The sequence below is a fragment of the Crocuta crocuta genome, unplaced genomic scaffold, assembly GCF_008692635.1.
Source record: "Crocuta crocuta isolate KB4526 unplaced genomic scaffold, BGI_CrCroc_1.0 scaffold197, whole genome shotgun sequence".
NCBI lineage: Eukaryota > Metazoa > Chordata > Mammalia > Carnivora > Hyaenidae > Crocuta > Crocuta crocuta.
Genome location: NW_027532002.1, coordinates 4,727,512 through 4,745,476, shown reverse-complemented (window position 1 = coordinate 4,745,476; position 17,965 = coordinate 4,727,512). Strand labels below are relative to the sequence as shown.

Below are 17,965 nucleotides of genomic sequence, written 5' to 3'. Positions count from 1 at the left end.
TTTTTGAAAAATGCCTATCATCAGTAAATGTATAAACACTTCCTACCTTATTTCTTTGGAAATAGAGACTGGAATTTACCTTTAGGGCAGACTGCCCCTTTGATCTAGAAGGAATTACTTGAATGGAATATTATGCAAATAGAAAACAAGCATACACTCTTTGTCCTGGGAATGGCTTGGTATGTAATCATCTCCACCTACTTGCCAAGAGCTAGGAAAGATTTCTAGGGTAAGCATCTGATCCCTCCCCTTTGAGGATCCACGTCATTAGAATATGTCTGAGACACTGTGCTAAGGTAAGGTGTCAGGAAGGAAGAAGAGATGCCAGCCAGAGGAGGTATCACAAGAAAGAGGAGATCTGGACTGGACACTGACTTAGAACTTCACTGAGAGTCCACCCTCCGGGATACCTGGGTGGCTCAGTCGGTTGAGCGTCCGACTTCGGCTCAGGTCATGATCTCACAGTTCGTGGGTTCGAGCCCCGCATTGGGCTCTGTGCTGACAGCCAGCTCAGAGCCTGGAGGCTGTTTTGGATTCTGTGTCTCCCTCTCTCTCTGATCCTCCTCTGCTCATGCTGTCTCTCTCTCTCTCTCTCTCTCTCTCTCTCTCAGAAATAAATAAAAAACATTTAAAATAATAATAATAAAAAAGAAAGTCCACCCTCCCTCCACATGAGACCCCATTGCCCTGGCCAGTACAGGCACCAGAGCAGGTGAAAGGCTGAGTCAGTAAGCCTGGAGTCCCTGGGTACAGTCAGGGAGATGAACTTCAAGAAAACACTAGACTTCTTAATCCTTAGGCACATTGGGTTTACTGTCATTGCAGTTTGGATCTTATTTGATTATAAAAACTGATAACCATATTTCATGGCCCAGGATTCCTAATGCCCTCCAAGTATGAACAAAAAGGAAGACAAGGGAGTAACCAAAGTTGCCACTTCTTCCCAGATTTCCCAGAGTTACTAACACTGGGAAGTCAGCAATTCTCAGGTCTTTTCACTCTAGTGAAATGGCCGTGGTGGGAGACTGGGGGGTGGAGAACATGTAAGTGATATATTCCTATTGGCATTATTTAAAATCCAGCTACAACTCATTTCGTTCTTTGCAGTCCAAAAAGTATATAGAAAACAAGTGGCATTATTACAAGGGTAACCTTGATTCTCCTCTAACTTATTTCCTGATAAACTGTTTACACATGTTAATACGTTGCTTATGATCACTTGCATACAAATAATCTCACAATGATGTGACTACCACAGTTAAGGACAACAGCATTAGAGGGTATTTACCCTCTGACATTCCCATTGAACTCACTTATCTTCTTCAGAAGAAAGGATGATGCCAGAATAACACACAGTTGTATTAAGGAGACAAATAAATGAATAACCAATGCCAATGGATTTCTAGCTTCAAATGCTGAAGGGTTGGCATATTTACACTGGCTGTGTTTTTCTTACCGCACCAAGTGTTACAAGGACCTAAAAATAAAACCGTACCTTAACAAACATAATTTAATCTTTTTTCCGGACCCCAGACATTGATACATAATACAACTAGCAGATCAAATGATTTTCATGGTCATCAATACATTTTCTTTATGGAGGAGCACCAAATGCAAAGAGAAAGAATAGAGTTGGCAAGCAAATGAGATGTTCTTTGCATCAAAGTGCCTCTCTAGCTGTTCATTGAAGAGGACAATGAACCTGGTCTGGGCTGGAAGGAGTTGCTACAAGAAGGCTGCATGTGAAGGGGTGACTCCAACCAGAGACGTTCCTAAATGAGAACATACAGCCCACAAACGCCATTCACCCTCCCATCTTCCACCATCATGTGCAGAGAAGTGCAGGTTCACGGAAGTTACTTCTCTCTACCTGAGTGGGTTTTGTTTCATGTAAAACCTCACAATGCAGAAACCAAACCCTTAGTAGGAATAAGAAAAGCATTTGCTTTGCAATTCTTGTCCTGCCGCTGCATCAGTCACACTACATAAAGAAATCCAAACCCCTATTCATCACTGCTTTTCAGAGCTCATCTATAATTCAGTCGACACTAAGAACCTTCACACAATGAAACAGCTTTTACTGAGCGATTACACACATCACCTGGATGCAAAAGAGAGGACGTTTTTCATGGATGCCAAGAGTTGTCTGAGTTGTTTATGGGAGAAGAAAAGCAAGGTTTGTATGTCCTACTAAGCCATGTGGAGAGTATGAAAGCCTTATATAATGGTAAGAAAAGTGAAAGAAGTAAAATTAGGGTAACAGGGAGAAAGGAGGGGAGGAAGGCAGGATGTCAAAAAAAAAAAAAGAAAAACATTAAACCTTAATTTCTGAAATCAGCTCTGCTGTGTATTTCAAAAGTGAGTCTGAAAGACTGATTCAGGGGGAAGAAATCACTTTTATACACCATGTCCCATAGTCAGAATGATTTTTATGTGATACGGTGGAAAGGCAAGTGCTAGAGTTATGATAGCGTGGAGTGCAAAACAGGAAAAAAACACAAGAGGCCTTTGCAGAAGACGCAAGACCAAATGATGGACAAGAACACAGTGAGCAGCCACCTGGGAAAGCACACAAGGAAGATCTTTGCTTCCGTTCAGGAGGCAGCAGCTCTCACATCTCTTATGACTTAGAAACCTTCCCCGAGCCAGAGATTCTAAAGACATGGAGCTGAATTCATTCCCACCACATGCTTTTTCTCTGTGCACTTATCTCCATGCGTCATCCTCCTTTGAAGCAAAGACTCATTAATCCAATTCAAATTGCCAACATCAGTAAATCCTTTGCCTCAGCATTTAAATGCCAATACCAATTAAATACCAACAGCAACTTAACTACTGATGGGATCTGCGCTACATTCAGGAAATCCAGCCAGAAGTCCAGCTAGCATTAATTCCAACACTCCTTCATCAATTCTAATTTACTCAGTGCAAAGAAATGAGGTAATTTTCTGGCCACGCTGACGATGCATCCAACTGGATTGAAATAACTCCGCAGCAAATAAGAAGGAACAGATTGATTGCAATCCACCAAACCTGAAGGATGTCTTCACCAAGGCTTCTGGACTATCAAGCTGAGGCAATTCATCAGCTAAGATTTCCTCTGGTGGTCGGGGGTCGTGGACAATGGTTGGTCGTGGCTTTTCCTTGGCATTCCCCGTGAGCCCATCGATGAGGGAGTTCCACAGACAGTTCTGTGACTTAGACCCTGAGGGGTAAGGGGGAAAAAGCATGCAGTCAATTCCGAACCAACAGCATGCCCTGCCTTGACCAACTCAGGATTTTCAAAAGCAAAGTAGGGAAACTTCCATATTTTTCATGACCTCTAACATCAGAGGGCTCCAAGAGATACTGTTCAGGCAACATAGGGAGTAACCAGGACGTTTTAAATTTATATGCAGAGAATAGGCTAATACCCTGAATATTTTGACCCACAGCTTAGTATTAAGGATAGATATCTTGGGGCGCCTGGGTGGCTCAGTCGGTTGAGCGTCCGACTTCGGCTCAGGTCATGATCTCATGGTTTGTGGGTTTGAGCCCCGCGTCAGGCTCTGTGCTGACAGCCAGCTCAGAGCCTGGAGACTGTTTCCGATTCTGTGTCTCCCTCTCTCTCTGCCCCTCCCCTGCTCATGCTGTCTCTCTCTCTCAGATATAAATAAAATATTTTTTTTTAAAAAAAGGATGTATATCTTGCCTCATTTCAGTGGTAATCAACTCCAACTCTAATACAGCTGTAGGTATTTATTTATATATTTATTAGCAATTGGAAGTACACAAAGGACTACCATTTTAGAGAAGAGTAAGATGTTCAGACACAAGTCTCCCTTATGAACTCCGCTTGCTTGAAGCCCAAGTTTCAAGACTCCATTCTATGGAGATACCCACCCTAAACAGGGACCCAGCTCTAGAAACCAGAACTTTAGACAGGCTCAGTCTTCTAGAAGATCAAGACTCAAGAAAATTACACTGCATGTTAATGATACTCTACCTGACAAACACTTCAGGCATATGAGATGAATATTAAAGGCAAACATGAAATAGAAAGAATGTCACAAAATAGGGTAACCAAGGTCAATATCAACAGGGATACATTTACATTACGTTACACTACATTACATTACATTACACTACACTACATTACATTACATTACATTACATTACATTGATATTATGTACCTTTGATATGATGTGATGAAAATGGCACTTTATCTCTGTGGTCTTCCTTCCCAAAACACATACCCCCAGTATATAAAGCATTTTTCTAGCTTCTGTAAACTTAATGCTTTAACATCTGCCCTACATGCATAGGGTATTTCTTTCAATGTTCTTATCCCAGACATTTCTTGTTCTAGACAACTCAGTAATGCTTCTGAGTCACCTTGTCTTGGCTTTCTGTCTCCCTCATCTCTCACCTTCTCCTTCCCCTAACTCTTCAGGAAGAGTCCTTCTCTCAGGGGCATGCTTTTCAATACAAACCAATCAAATCAGAGTCCATACCCCCAACACCTCTCTTACTGAGCTTTTGCACTCTGGGCCACTATTCACCTTCCCAACTCACTCCAGCCCAGGTACCAGAAAACTAGGGACAGCCCCTATGCCCCAAATCCCATTGAAACTATTCAAACTAGCCAATCCTAAGCCTGCTTACCCTGACTTACCCATGACTCCCTACAAAAACCACAGTAAAGACTCTTGCTCACAGTTTCCCCCACCCCAGCTCTGCCTTATAACAGACACCAATACTTCTCAGCATGGCCTCCATGGTGTGCCATGTACCCCCTCTTTGGGGACCTGCAAGTATTAAAAAACTATCTTTTCAATAGCAGTCATCTCTAGATCTGCTGGCCCTACCATGCCTAAGTAATAATAAAAACCTATCCAAGTACCCAATCTAGTCATGGGGAAAACATCAGACAAATACCAACTGACGAACATTCTGCAAACACCTGACCAATACTCTTATAAACTGTCAAGGTCTGAGAAACTATCACAGTCAAGAGGAGTCTAAGAAGACATGATGACTAAATGTAGTGTGGTGTCCTGATGGGATTGTGAAACTTAAAAGGACATTAGGCAAAAACTAAGGCAATCTGAATGAAGTATGTACTTTAGTCAATAATAATTCATCACTACTAATTCATTAATTGTGACAAATGTACCACATTAATATGAGATTAATAATAGGGGAAAATGGGCTTGGGGTATACGGGAACTCTTAGTACTATCTTTGCAAATTTTCTATAAATCTAAAGCTGTTCTAAAACAAAAGTTATTATAAAATACAAATAAATAAAATACTATAAGTAAATAGCCATTATAAAAGAAGTCTGTGAGCAAAAAAAATTTTTTAAGTGGAGCCTGAGGGTATTAACATTACTATTACCCAATTACCATTGGCTTGTCCCAGTTATGCTCTTCCCAAAAGAAAGAAAGCTTTTTATCATTGCACAAAAATACTGTTGGGTTTCCAAGTCATGCACCCATGGAGCTGTGTCCATCCAGAAGGGGTTGGCTTTTTCTACTCAATCCATGCAGAGGGAGTACCTTTATCTAAGTTACACAAAGACTCTTTATGGGATCTGAGGGGGTGTGCATGGAGGGGTAAAAAGCACTGCCAGCTAATGCACATGCATGTGATAGGTGGGCAGAGAATAAGTCTGTACGCACATGGGGGTGTCTCCTCAAGACCTTAATTAGCTACTGGAAGCCTACAACAGAAGAAATCACCAGAAGGACGGTTTGCCACTAAGATCAAAAGAACTTCACACACTAAGGATAATATCTCAACAAAGATCCCTGAACCTTCACCAAGGACACAAATGGGTCAGCACAGAACTCTTTCAATGACCACAGCTATGACTGACCCTTTTGGAATGTTCCACATCCTAACTGCTTTTGTCTGAATCAAGAGAAAAATAAAGCACACTAGTGCCAAGAATCAGATGCCTCCAACTCCTGAAATGCAGGGCAGCTTTTCTAAAGTCCTAAACAGATATCTTAATAAGATCTGGTCCTATTAATGAAGGTCTGGCTCTGTGTTAATATAGGTCTGTTCTGTGTTAACTAAGGTCTGGTTCTAGGAGGAAGAACAACAGCAGCAGCCTGTTTTCTTAAATTTGATCTGAATGAAGGCTTTACAATAAACTTCTTGCCCATTTCCCTTCATTCTTTTATTTATTCATTCAATATACACATATTAAATCCCTCAACATGCCAGGTTCCATTCTGGGCCCTAGAAACAGAAAGATGAACCCATAAGCAATCACAATAAATGGGCACTGCACCATAACTAAGGACAAATGATGTGCTCTAGGAGGCAGAGGAGGGCTCACCCACTCTGCTTCAGGGCCCTGGGGAAATCTACACAGAGAACATCACATCTGATATGGTTCTAAAGCAGGAACAGATCTTCAGCAGATGAGAAACAGAGAAAAGAACATTCAGGGCAAACAGTATGTGCAAAGGCTCAGAGGATAACAACATAGCTTGTGAAGGCTGGAGCAAAGTGAGAGAGGATAAGGTCAAAGGCTGGTTAGACAAGTCGTAAAGTGCCTTGAATAAAATGCTAGTCATTTAGAATATCTTCTTTAGACAAAACAAAAACAAAAATGAAACGAAACACGAAAGCCCTATCTATCTATGTTTGAGAAAGGAGACTGGCATAGTATAGAGCAATGAACTTGTGAGGAATAGCACAGTCATATGAAAGTCTGTAAATCCATATCATCCATAGATGAAATAAAGTCTTACATGTACTTATGACTGATTTTTAAGTAGATATAGATGAGATTAATAAATTACAAATTCATGTAAAGCACTAATGAATTCATAATAGGTTTTCACCATTTTCTCAGTGAGTGAATTACAAGGGTCACGTGACCTAAGCTCTCTCTCTCTCTCCAATAGGGGTCACAAATGGAGACTGCTATTGATCTCAGGTTTCATTCCACTGTTGTCTGAGAACAGGCATTGCATGATTTCTAGTCTTTTTAATTTTTGTTAAGATGTGTTTTATGGCCCAGAATGTGGTTTAATTTGGTGAATGTTCCATGTGAGTTTGAGAAAAATGTGTATTCTGCTGTTGTTGGATGAAGCAATCTACAGATGTTGATTACATCCAGTTGATTGATGGTATGGGCTTTTTTTCCTTTTCAAATAAATTTTATTTCATTCACTAAAACAACATGTATGTACACAGAGAGTATTATATGCATATAAGAGTTAGTATATGTTCAGTATCAGATCATTCTCAGACCCCTTGCAAAAACTTTATGGTACTTTCCCTCTCACTACCCAATCCCAGAGATGAGGAAATCCTTCTAAAGATATATGATGATACTTTGGAAAAAATATTTCCTCTATTTATCCTAATTAGCACCTAAACAACTATCCATTCATAAGTGTTATTACTATTAAAATCGATTTCTGATAAAAACCTTAGAAAGGAAAAAAAATTATAGCAACTTTTTGATTTAAAAAAAGTCTTTGTGTTTATTTCTGAAGGGAGGTTTCAAATTTTTTATTAGATCTTCATGGGGTTTGTAATGCAATACAAAAAGATATATACCTCTGATTTAGAGACAGATTTTCCAATTCCCTGGATTGATGGTATGGTGAGTTCAACTATGTTCTTGCTGATTTTCTGCCTGCTAAATCGATCCATTTCTGAGAGAAAGGTGTTAAAGTCCACCTGTAATAGTGAATTCATCTATTTCTTTTTGCAGCTCTAATAGTTTTTGCCTTACATAGTTTGACACTCTGTCGTGTTAGGCACATGCGCATTAAGTATTGTTAGGTCTTGGAGAATTGACCCATTTCATTATGCAATTCCCTCTTATCCCTGATAATTTTACTTGTTACAAGTCTGCTCTGTTTGATATTAATGCAAATATTCCCATTTTCTTTGGAATAGTGTTAGCATGGTATATTCTTCTCCATCAATTTACTTTTAATCTATATGAGTTTTTATATTTAAAATGGGTTTCTTCTAGGCAATTATAGTTGGATCTTGTTTTCTGATTCACTCTGATAATCTTTCTTTTAATTGGAGCATTTAGACCACTGACATCCAAATGATTATTGATACAACTGGATTAATATCTACCACATTCATCACTGTTTTCTATTTGTTGCTTTTGTTTTTTGTTCCTATATTTGTCTCCCATTGTTTTTCTGCCTTGTGTCATTTTAACCGAGTATCTTGCATGATTCCATTTTCTCTCTTTCTTAGCATATTGGTTATAGTTCGTTTTTATTTTTAATAAAATCACCCTAGAGTTCACAACATACATTTACAGCTAATTCAAGTCTACTTTCATATACCACCATACCACTTCAGGTATAGGGTAAGTACCTTATAATAACAAAATAATCCTAATTCCTCCCTCCTGTCCCTTGTAAAATTGCTGTCAGAGATCTTCAGAGGAGCTGTGTGTGATACTCAGAATTATCCTCCTGAGGAGTGGGAGAAGGAATATTTATATGCAAGCTTTCATCCCAAGGATGTTTAACCCCACAGGGTATTAATTACCTAGGCTTTCCGGGTCCACTATGCATGACTGAGGGACGATGCCCACATCATCAGAGAATCCCCAGGACATAAATCCAGAGAAATCAATTAAGCTAGAGCTTAGAAAGTGGGCCAAGAGGATGTGAAGCTGGGCTCAAGAGGTACCTAATACATAGAGTTCCCACACAGTTTTAGTATCCTAGAAAATACAACCTGAATCCCATCTGCTACTCATTCCTGCCTTAGAAGGATCACAACAGCCCTTTGCCATGGCTCTTCCCAAGGCAATGTGATATGGGCCCTTTGGAGTTGAACTCTGAGAGGAGGAAAAACTCTTCCTCTGATTCTCCACAAATGTGGGCAGAGCACTCTCCAGGGACACTGGAATGGTCTGCTCTGACAAAATGAAAAATAAAAAATTCTCCTGCTCTGATTTATTTTAAGCTGATTTTGAAAGCATGAAATGTTTCTGACTAAATAGAGGCAAAAATATGGAAACAGAGAGAGTCACACAGGTCTCTCTCAATAATATCAAAAACCCCATGAGGGAAATCATAGATAAAGTAAGCCTTCAGGATACCAAAAATAATGTGGCTCAGGTGCAGGAGCTGAGTGACTCCATTCAGCGCACTCAATGTCATCTGCTTCTGCCCACTCCCCTCCCATCCCCTCCCCACCCAGGCTTTCCTGTCTCCTTTGACTTGTTTCTGACTCTCATTTGAAGCTTATTACATTCTCGTCTTCTGTTATTTCCCCTCTGTCCCTGTGATAAATCCTCTCCCTTCCTTTTATAAAGACAACTTTTCATGGACCCCATGAACCCTCCAGATTGATTATATATCTTCCAGACTCATAAACTCTGGTAGCAGCATTTGTACCACTGAGATTATCAGACAAGTTCTCAGATTCAGATGTAACAAACATTTGGTCAGTGGTTGTTATGTGCTAGACATTATAAAGATGGCTTCACCTCTGTTATCTCATTTAATTGTCAAATCAACCCTTCAAAGTAAATATTATTGAAATACTATTGAACGCTAGGGCATTAAGACTCCAAGAGATCAAATAACCTAGATCACAGAGTTAGAAAACAACAGATTGCTTTGGCCCAAAATTCTCATTCCCCTAATCCAGGCTTCCAGGTGATATATCACACTGTTTATAGTTTATTTATGAGTAAATAAAGATACACATAATGTAGATCAAACAGAATGTTCCACACTTGTTATTATGAAACATTCTTTGACATAAGAAATAAGATACATCCTATCTGCAACTGGAGAGAGCCTTGATGTTGCTAAGACTCTTGCATGAAGCAGTTTGCAGCTTCCTTTAAAAGAAGGAAGTTCAGGCTGCATGGGGAGATGAATAATGCAAGGTAAGTGTAACGGGTTGAGAAAAGACTTCTTAAGAAAGAAAGAAAATGAGATGAGAAGGCTCTAAATCGGAAATAGCCACGCATTCATTCTGAAGTGTGTCTAACGGTGGCAGCCTGATAAACTGCTGGCAGGAGGAATCCAAGGAGATGTGGTAATCCTATTTAAATCTGACAAGTGACTTATCAACTGGGTTCCTGATTTAAAAAAAAAAAAACTACATAAAGATTATGCTGGAAAAGGCAGAGAAATTAGAGTCTTGAAAAAGCACGGAGGAAAGAGGAGATTTAAATCTCCAAAAAGGTTTAAAAAAAATTCTTAAGAAAACATCAATGATTCTCAAAAATACCCCCTTCTGAGGAAGATAAGGGTCCTGAAGTTCCTATAGGTTAGGAAAAGTGGGGCTGCGGCACAGAGGTGAGGAATGAACCTCATAAAACCCAGATGAAAAGTTTTATGCTCCCCAAAAACAATAATGATAATAATAATGGAAAAAATAAGTATCAATAATACTTTGAATATCTTTAAATCAGTCACAGAGGCACTATTCTTTTACTTTTAATACATTAACTCTTGATTTTGAAAACTTTTCAGAAACTTCGTTTCCTGCAATTTCAAAAAGATTTTAAACTTTAAGTCTATTTCTAACTTTATACACACAAAGGTAAGGGGCGGGGGGGTCTCCTCTATCAAAATGTAAGAATACAACTTGATTTGTAAAGGCATATTCTAAATTCTCAAATATGTTAGGGCTTATTTCTGAGTTATCCCATCAGTTTAACTCAGCTTTTTTAATGACTGCATCACGGTATTTTACTTAGTATAACTTCATAGTATCTGTTAATTATCTGATAGTGCAAGGCCTCCTCTTTTCTCTTTTTTGGTTATTCTTATTTGCTTATGTCTCAAAGAAAACTTCAGTTAAAGTCAGTTTGTCAGGGCGCCTGAGCGGCTCAGCAGTCAACTCTTGATTTTGGCCCAGGACATGCTCCCAGGTTGTGGCATCGAGCACCACATGGAGCTCTGTGCTGATCATGGAGCCTGCTTAGAGGAGAGATTCCCTCTCCCCTGCTCTCTCTCAAATAATTCTTTTTTAAATCACTGTCAATTTCTAAAGAAAACTCTTCTTTTTGAATGTATATTGAGATGCTACTTAAGAAAACTATAATTAATTACTTAAGGAAAAGAACTATCATCTTAACATACATCATGATCTCATCCAGGTAGATGACTGGTCCTTTCTGTATGAAACACCTGTTGTAGTGACCTACTCAAGCACTTTCCCTCCCTACTTATAACAGCACCTCTCACTTGATTTTGAGAACATCTCCTCTCACATTACCCACTCCATGTGAGTCTTACAGGCTCTCAGCTATGTTACTCTATGGCTCTGGCTTCAGTGATAAGTCAAAGAGTGAGTATATGACCCAACCTTGGATAACCACAGATCTTCCCTGGTATTTTCCATACTGAAACTAAAAGGAAGAGCTTTCTCTTTCTTGGTAGGTTGCTAGTGCAAGCCACCACATCCCAATAACTAAATAAGCCTGAGAAAATGAAGCTAGTACCCTAAGGAAATCAGGAAAAAAGAATCCTGAGAGTGGTATATCCCTGCTCGTAATCTCTCGTATCCCCAGTGCTACAGCTCTTCCATAGGTCTGTGAACTACTATGGTATCCTTGCAGATAATCCCATTCTGAGCTTAAAATAGTTTGTACTGAGTTTCTGTCACCTGCCAACAAAAATGTTCTCCCATGAATTCAAGACTTTTATTTCCTTGGGTAAAGTTTAGTTTTCTATGGACCTGGAAATTCTTAGTAGGCTTTTTTCGGGGCAGTGTATATGTTGGTCCACTCTTGTTCACAGAGTATACTTTTAGATTATATTTTCTAAATCATTATTGCTAAAATATAAGATAGCTATTTATTTATTGTATTTACTTAACAGTCTGTCTCCTTAATAAACTCTTAACTCTTTTAAAGGATTTCCTAGTTTCTTTGTTTTAGTTTTTCTAAGTACATATGCCATCTACAATAATTTTCCCTTCTCATTTCTTTTTTTATAATTTTTTAATGATTGTTTTTCAGAAAGAGAAACAGAGTAAAAGAGAGGGAGGGGCAGAGAGAGAGGGAGACACAGAATCTGAAGCAGGCTCCAGGCTCCAGGCTCCAGGCTCCAGGCTCCGGGCTGTCAGCACAGAGCCCGATGCAGGACTCAAACCCATTACCACGAGATCATGACCTAAGCTGAAGTTGGATGCCCAACCGACTGAGCCACCCAGGCGCCTCTTCCCTTCTCACTTCTAATCGTTATGCCTCCTATTTCTATTTTGTACCTTATTACATCAGCTAAAATTTCCAGAAGAATTTTAAACCATACTGGCAATAACAGGCAATTTTATCATTTTGTTAGCTTCACTTAATTTTCTATTTATGAAATGTCTATAAAATTTTCTGTTGTAGCCTTATTATAAAATTCCCTTTTATAATTGAGTTTGTGATTATCTATCCCCAAAAATATACAATTCAATAATAATGGCTTTATTATATATTAAGATAATCATGCACTGTCCCCCCCCCAGTCTCTCTCTCTCCCTCTCTTTTTGACCTACTGATGTGTTATATTGATAGCAAAATGGAAAGAAAAAAACTTATTTCCCAGATAGAATCAAATATCCTCAGAGGAACTTTGTTGGAAAAATAATTTCATAAAACAAGGGATGGGTGGGGGGCAGAGGTGAAAGCCCTAAAGGCATGGATTGAAAAGAAACAACAAAGAGAGAGTTATAGGGGCACCTGGGTGGCTCAGTCAGTTAAGCATCTGACTTCAGCTCAGGTCATGAATTTGTTGTTATTGAGTTCAAGCTCTGCATCAGGTTCTATGCTGATGACTCAGAGCCTGGAGCCTGCTTCAGATTCTGTGTGTTCCTCTCTCTCTCTGTCCCTCTCCTACTCACACTCTGCCTCTCTCTCAAAAGTAAAAAAAACATTAAAAATTTGGAAAAAGAAAGAGTCACACACTTCTGCATATAGAATGAAAAGAATTAAGAAATGGGCAGGAGCAGAAAAGAGGGGAAAGAAGTGGGGGAGAGACAGTCTTCAAGAGAGCTCCAAGCTGCAACCATACTTGACAGCAGTAACTGAAGAACTTTCCAAGAACACATAAACCTTATATCCATGTTTGAGTTACGTGCCGGGTAGAACTGCAATGTAATCACCTCTCCGTAAAACTGTCTTACAGTAAAAATGCCTTACACCCTTGTTGCTTTATGAAAGTGATGATGAGGAGAGGATTTGAAAGTTATGAAGAACAGGCTATGTCTCCTCTTTTGTTTATTGTCTGGGAAAAAAAGTAAAGCAACATCTGCAAGACACAAAGGGTAGGAAAAACTTCATCAGACTCAGGAAATGATGGTGAGAAGTCCTTGAAAAATTCACTGATAGAATTTTAGTAATTAAAACTGGATGTGGGAAATACCTGGGTGGGTCAGTCAGCTAAGCATCTGACTTTTGATTTTGGCTCAGGGCATGATCTTGTGGTTTGTGAAATCCAGCCTTGCTTTGGGCTTTGTGCTGACACNAAATAAATAAATAAATAAATAAATAAATAAATAACTTTAAAAAATAGATGTGGGACGGAGCTTTGAAACAGTCTCATGCAGGCCTTAAAAGGCATGTTTATATGACATCTGGATTATACATTAAAACACTTCATAAGAGTGAAGCCACCTTGGATTACTCAAATAAATTCTACCTGGTCAAATTGTATTGTTATTGTTGTATATTGATACATTTGCTTTGCTAGAGTTCTATTGAAAGCTTTTTGCAATTATATTCATAAAGATTAGCCTTTACTTTCTTCTTCTACATAGTTGTCATCATAGGAATAACCTATCCCTGTTATTTGAATATAATTGCCTATAAAACTCTTGAGATCCAACGTATTTTTAGCAAAGTAATTATTTCACAATTTTTTTCAATGTCATCGTGCTATTGCTGAATTTCAGGCATCTATTTCTTTAGGTGTATTTTCCTTTAAAATTGCCATTTTGTAGAGATATCCAAATTCATTACCATAGATTTTGATGCATTTTCTATTTTAATCATCACCTATATATTAATAGTTTTGAATATTTATTTTCTTTTCTGATTACTTTCTAGAGCTGAGCTATCCAATATGGTAGCCATTCATCTATTTAGCAATTTAAAGTTAATCAAACAGAAGACCAGCAAGGGGTGCCTAGGTGGCTCAGTTGGTTGAGGGTCCAACTTTTGATCTTAGCTCTTGCCTTGATTTCAGGGCAGTGAGTTCAAGCCACATGTTAGGCTCTGCACTGGGTGTGCCAACAACAACAAGACATGCAAATGGTCAACAGGTACATGCAAAGATGCTCAACATCACTAATCATCTGAGAAATGCAAATGAAAACCTCAGTGAGATACCATATCACACCTGTCACTATCAAAAAGACAAGAAATAACAAGTGTTGGCAAGGATGTGGAGAAAAGAGAACCCTTGTACACAGTAGGAGCGTAGATTGGTACAGCCTCTATAGAAAACATCATGGAAGTTCCTCAAAAAATTAAAAATAGAACTACCATAGGGGCACCTGGGTGGCTCAGTTAGTTAAGCTTTTGACTTTGGCTCAGGTCATGATTTCACAGTTCATGAGTTCACTCCCCACATCAAGCTCTCTACTGCCAGCACAGAGCCCACTTCAGATCCTCTGTCCCCTCTCTCTCTGCCCCTCCCCTCCCTGCTCTCTCTTGCTCTTGCTCTCTCTCTCTCAAAAATAAATATTTACAAAAATAGAACTACCAGCAATATAATCCAGCAATTCCATTCCTGGGCATTTATCTAAAGAAATTGAGGGACACCTGGGTGACTCTTTCGTTAAGCATCTGATTCTTGATTTCAGCTCAGGTCACAATCACACTGTTTGTGAATTCGAACCCCATGCTGGGCTTGGCACTAACAGTATGGAGCCCACTTAGGATTCTCTCTCTCTCCCTCTCTCTCTGCCCCTCCTGCGTGCATGTGCTCTCTCTCTCTCTCTCAAAATAAATAAATAAAAATGGGGCACCTGGGTGGCTTAGTCGGTTAAGCGTCTGACTTTCGCTTAGGTCATGATCTCGCGGTTCGTGGATTCGAGCCCCGCGACGGGCTCTGTGCTGACAGCCAGCTCAGAGCCTGGAGCCTGTCAGAGTCTGTCACTCCCTCTCTCTCTGACCCTCCCCTGCTCACACTGTCTCTCTCTCTCTCTCTCTCGTAGAAATAAATAAAACATTAAAATTTAAAAAAAAAACACAAAATAAATAAATAAATCTAAGAAAAAAGAAAATGAAAACAATAATTTGAAAAGATACATGCATCCTATGTTTAAAGTCAATAAATCCAAAATATTATCATTTTAACATGTAATCCATATAAAAACATTAATTAGATTTTGTTTTGTTTTGTTTTTTTAATCCAGCAGATATTTTACACTTAAAACACATCTCAGTTAGCACTGGTCACATGTCAAGTGCTCAAGAGTCACGTTTTATGGGACAGTACAGCTCTACAAAATTTATTTTGATTCATGTTTCAATTGGCTAAAGTATACCCTTGAATAATTCTTTCCAGGAATGACAGGGTTAATGAGTTATATATGAACAACAACTTTAATAGAGATTTTTTTGAATTTACATTAAACTCAACATATTTCTTCATTATCTTCTGACATTTACGTGCTATAGAAGAGAATTAGGAGCCAAGTCTGATAGGTTTTCTTTCTTTTGTAGGCAAACATTTTTCTTTATCTTTGTATTTCAAACATTTTGCTAGCATATATGTAATTGTGAGTTATTTTTACTGATTCTTAAATTTATTTTCCTGAAACACCATAAGCCCTTTCAATGTGGAAACTCAAGCCCTACTTTCTTCCATTCAGGCAAGCTGCCTTCAACTTTATCTTTGATTATTGCTTCTGCTCCAATTATTTTGTTTGGCTTTAGTCTCAGAGCATCTATGATTCATTTACATGTGTTGGTTCTTTCTCTGACCTCCTTTTATCTTTTCTCATCATTTTCAATTGCTTATCATTTTTATCTATGGTGTAAGACCCTGTTTCTCAAGTTTGTCTTCCAATAGTTGATTATATTTTTTCGAGGTAAATTCTATATTTCAACATGAATTTTAATTCCTATGTACCATATTTACTTTCTTTGTACTGTTTCTCTATGCATCTTAAATCAAAATCAACCTGCTTCTCTTTTTTTTTTAATTATTTTAATGTTTTATTTATTTCTGAGAGAGAGAGAGAGAGAGAGAGAGAGAGACAGTATGAGCAGGGGAGGGTCAGAGAGAGAGGGAGACACAGAATCTGAAGCAGGCTCCAGGCTCTGAGCAAGCTGTCAGCACAGAGCCTGGCACAGGGCTCGAACCCACGAATGTGAGATCATGACCTGAGCCGAAGTCAGACACTTAACCAACTGAGCCACCCAGGCGCCCCAACCTGCTTCTTTTCTTACAGCTTTCTGCTCCTCTCTTAGAAGTGCTATGTGTTCTTTCTTCTTATGGAGAATGCAAAGGAGCATTTACATGTTTTCTTTTGGCTTCTACATTAAATCATTTTTCAGAAGGCTACTTCTTCGCTATGTTTTTATGATGGCATTTCACTTCTCTAGTTCTTCATATTTTGTTTAGACTTTATTTTGGACTTAACCCTAGGTAAGTCATTCTGGAATGCAAAAAGATTCATACAGAGATTATTATTTTCCAACAGGCAAGGTATGTAGGTCACTCTAGGTTTCACTCATTGTCTACTTGGGCTGCCAGACAAATCCAGCATAAAGAACCAAGAGTAAGATTGACATTTATATCCAATTACCATAATAAGCAATGCATAACCCAAGCCTAAAGAGTGAGCACAAAAAAAATTGTGCCCAACCTGCTTCAAGAGTAAAGCCTTGCATCTGTCTTTGCCCAACTGATAGGCACAGCTCCCACATAATTTCCAAAGTCTATTTAGAAATTCATATGGTGTAGTAGATCACTATATAGTGAGACCATCAATTCCAAGAGGAAAAGTCTCGATTACTCTTTGTCATACATCAGAAGAATGAGTCTGTTCAGCAGAGTAATGATGTAGACAAGATTAAAAGGAGACTGTTTTCAAGAACTTTGACAGCATTCATTTAGTATACTAATTAAAAGAGAAGTTTATCTGTTGAGAATGAAATCTACTTGACAAACACTTTGTTAATGGTCAGTGTAAGTTAGGTACTTGAGAGTAAAAAGATAGCATTTTTTTAAATTTTTCATAATTTATTTAGACTTTCCACTAATTCAGACACTACCACCCCCATAATTAAGTGAAAATTTTTCAATGCATAACTACCTTGAAATATGCTAATGTCTGCAAAGCATGCAAAAATCTAAGTTTTACCATCTGCTGGATGATTCATTTGTAAATCTGCCTAGTATTCCTTTGGGAAGTTCCAGCACGGATTTTTTAACCTCATTATAAAAACTTGGTAGGAATGAATTCAGTATGTATGAAAGTGCTCTGAGCATTTGGAAGAATGTGCCACATTCATCCTAGACATGTTGAAATGGTATGTGTACTGTGATCAAAAATAAAAGTGTTTGAAATGAATTGCTTGGAGATTTGGTGTTTTAATCAAGAGTTCCAGAAAAACAGACTTTGAGGTAATATATAGTCACAGAGAAGAGCCTTTCAAATTTTGACCCAAACTAGCCATTGCTGGTAATAAAATAAAAACAATGGACCATTTGTTGGTAGTAAGCTCCTTTAGGAAAAGAACCGTGACTTACTCATTTTTATATTCCTGCACCCAAAATGTCCTTTCAAAGTTATTCATATGCATCTAAGATACCTGCTTCTGAGACTGTAGAAATCATGGTAAGAAACTTCAATAAACTTCAGTCTTTTCTTCCTTCCATGTACTTCAATTGTATCATGCATGGGTTTTCTTCAGTTTCTTACCCAAATGGCTTCACACCTTGACCTCTCTTCCTATCTTACCCTATGGACTAGGGAACCTGGATTCATAAAATTTACTGGCCTGGAAAGAACTAG

The 17,965-nt window shown here is 38.5% G+C and overlaps 1 protein-coding gene across 1 annotated transcript in view; it reads right to left on the bottom strand.

Annotated features, from left to right (window-relative positions):
* PDE1C (phosphodiesterase 1C) overlaps positions 1 to 17,965 on the bottom strand; it is a 521,098-nt gene that overhangs the window by 386,771 nt on the left and 116,362 nt on the right. Inside the window, exon 3 of the mRNA XM_077775344.1 lies at positions 3,034 to 3,205. Within this exon, the coding sequence (XP_077631470.1) occupies positions 3,034 to 3,205 (172 nt within the window). The remainder of the gene's footprint in view (positions 1 to 3,033; positions 3,206 to 17,965) is intronic.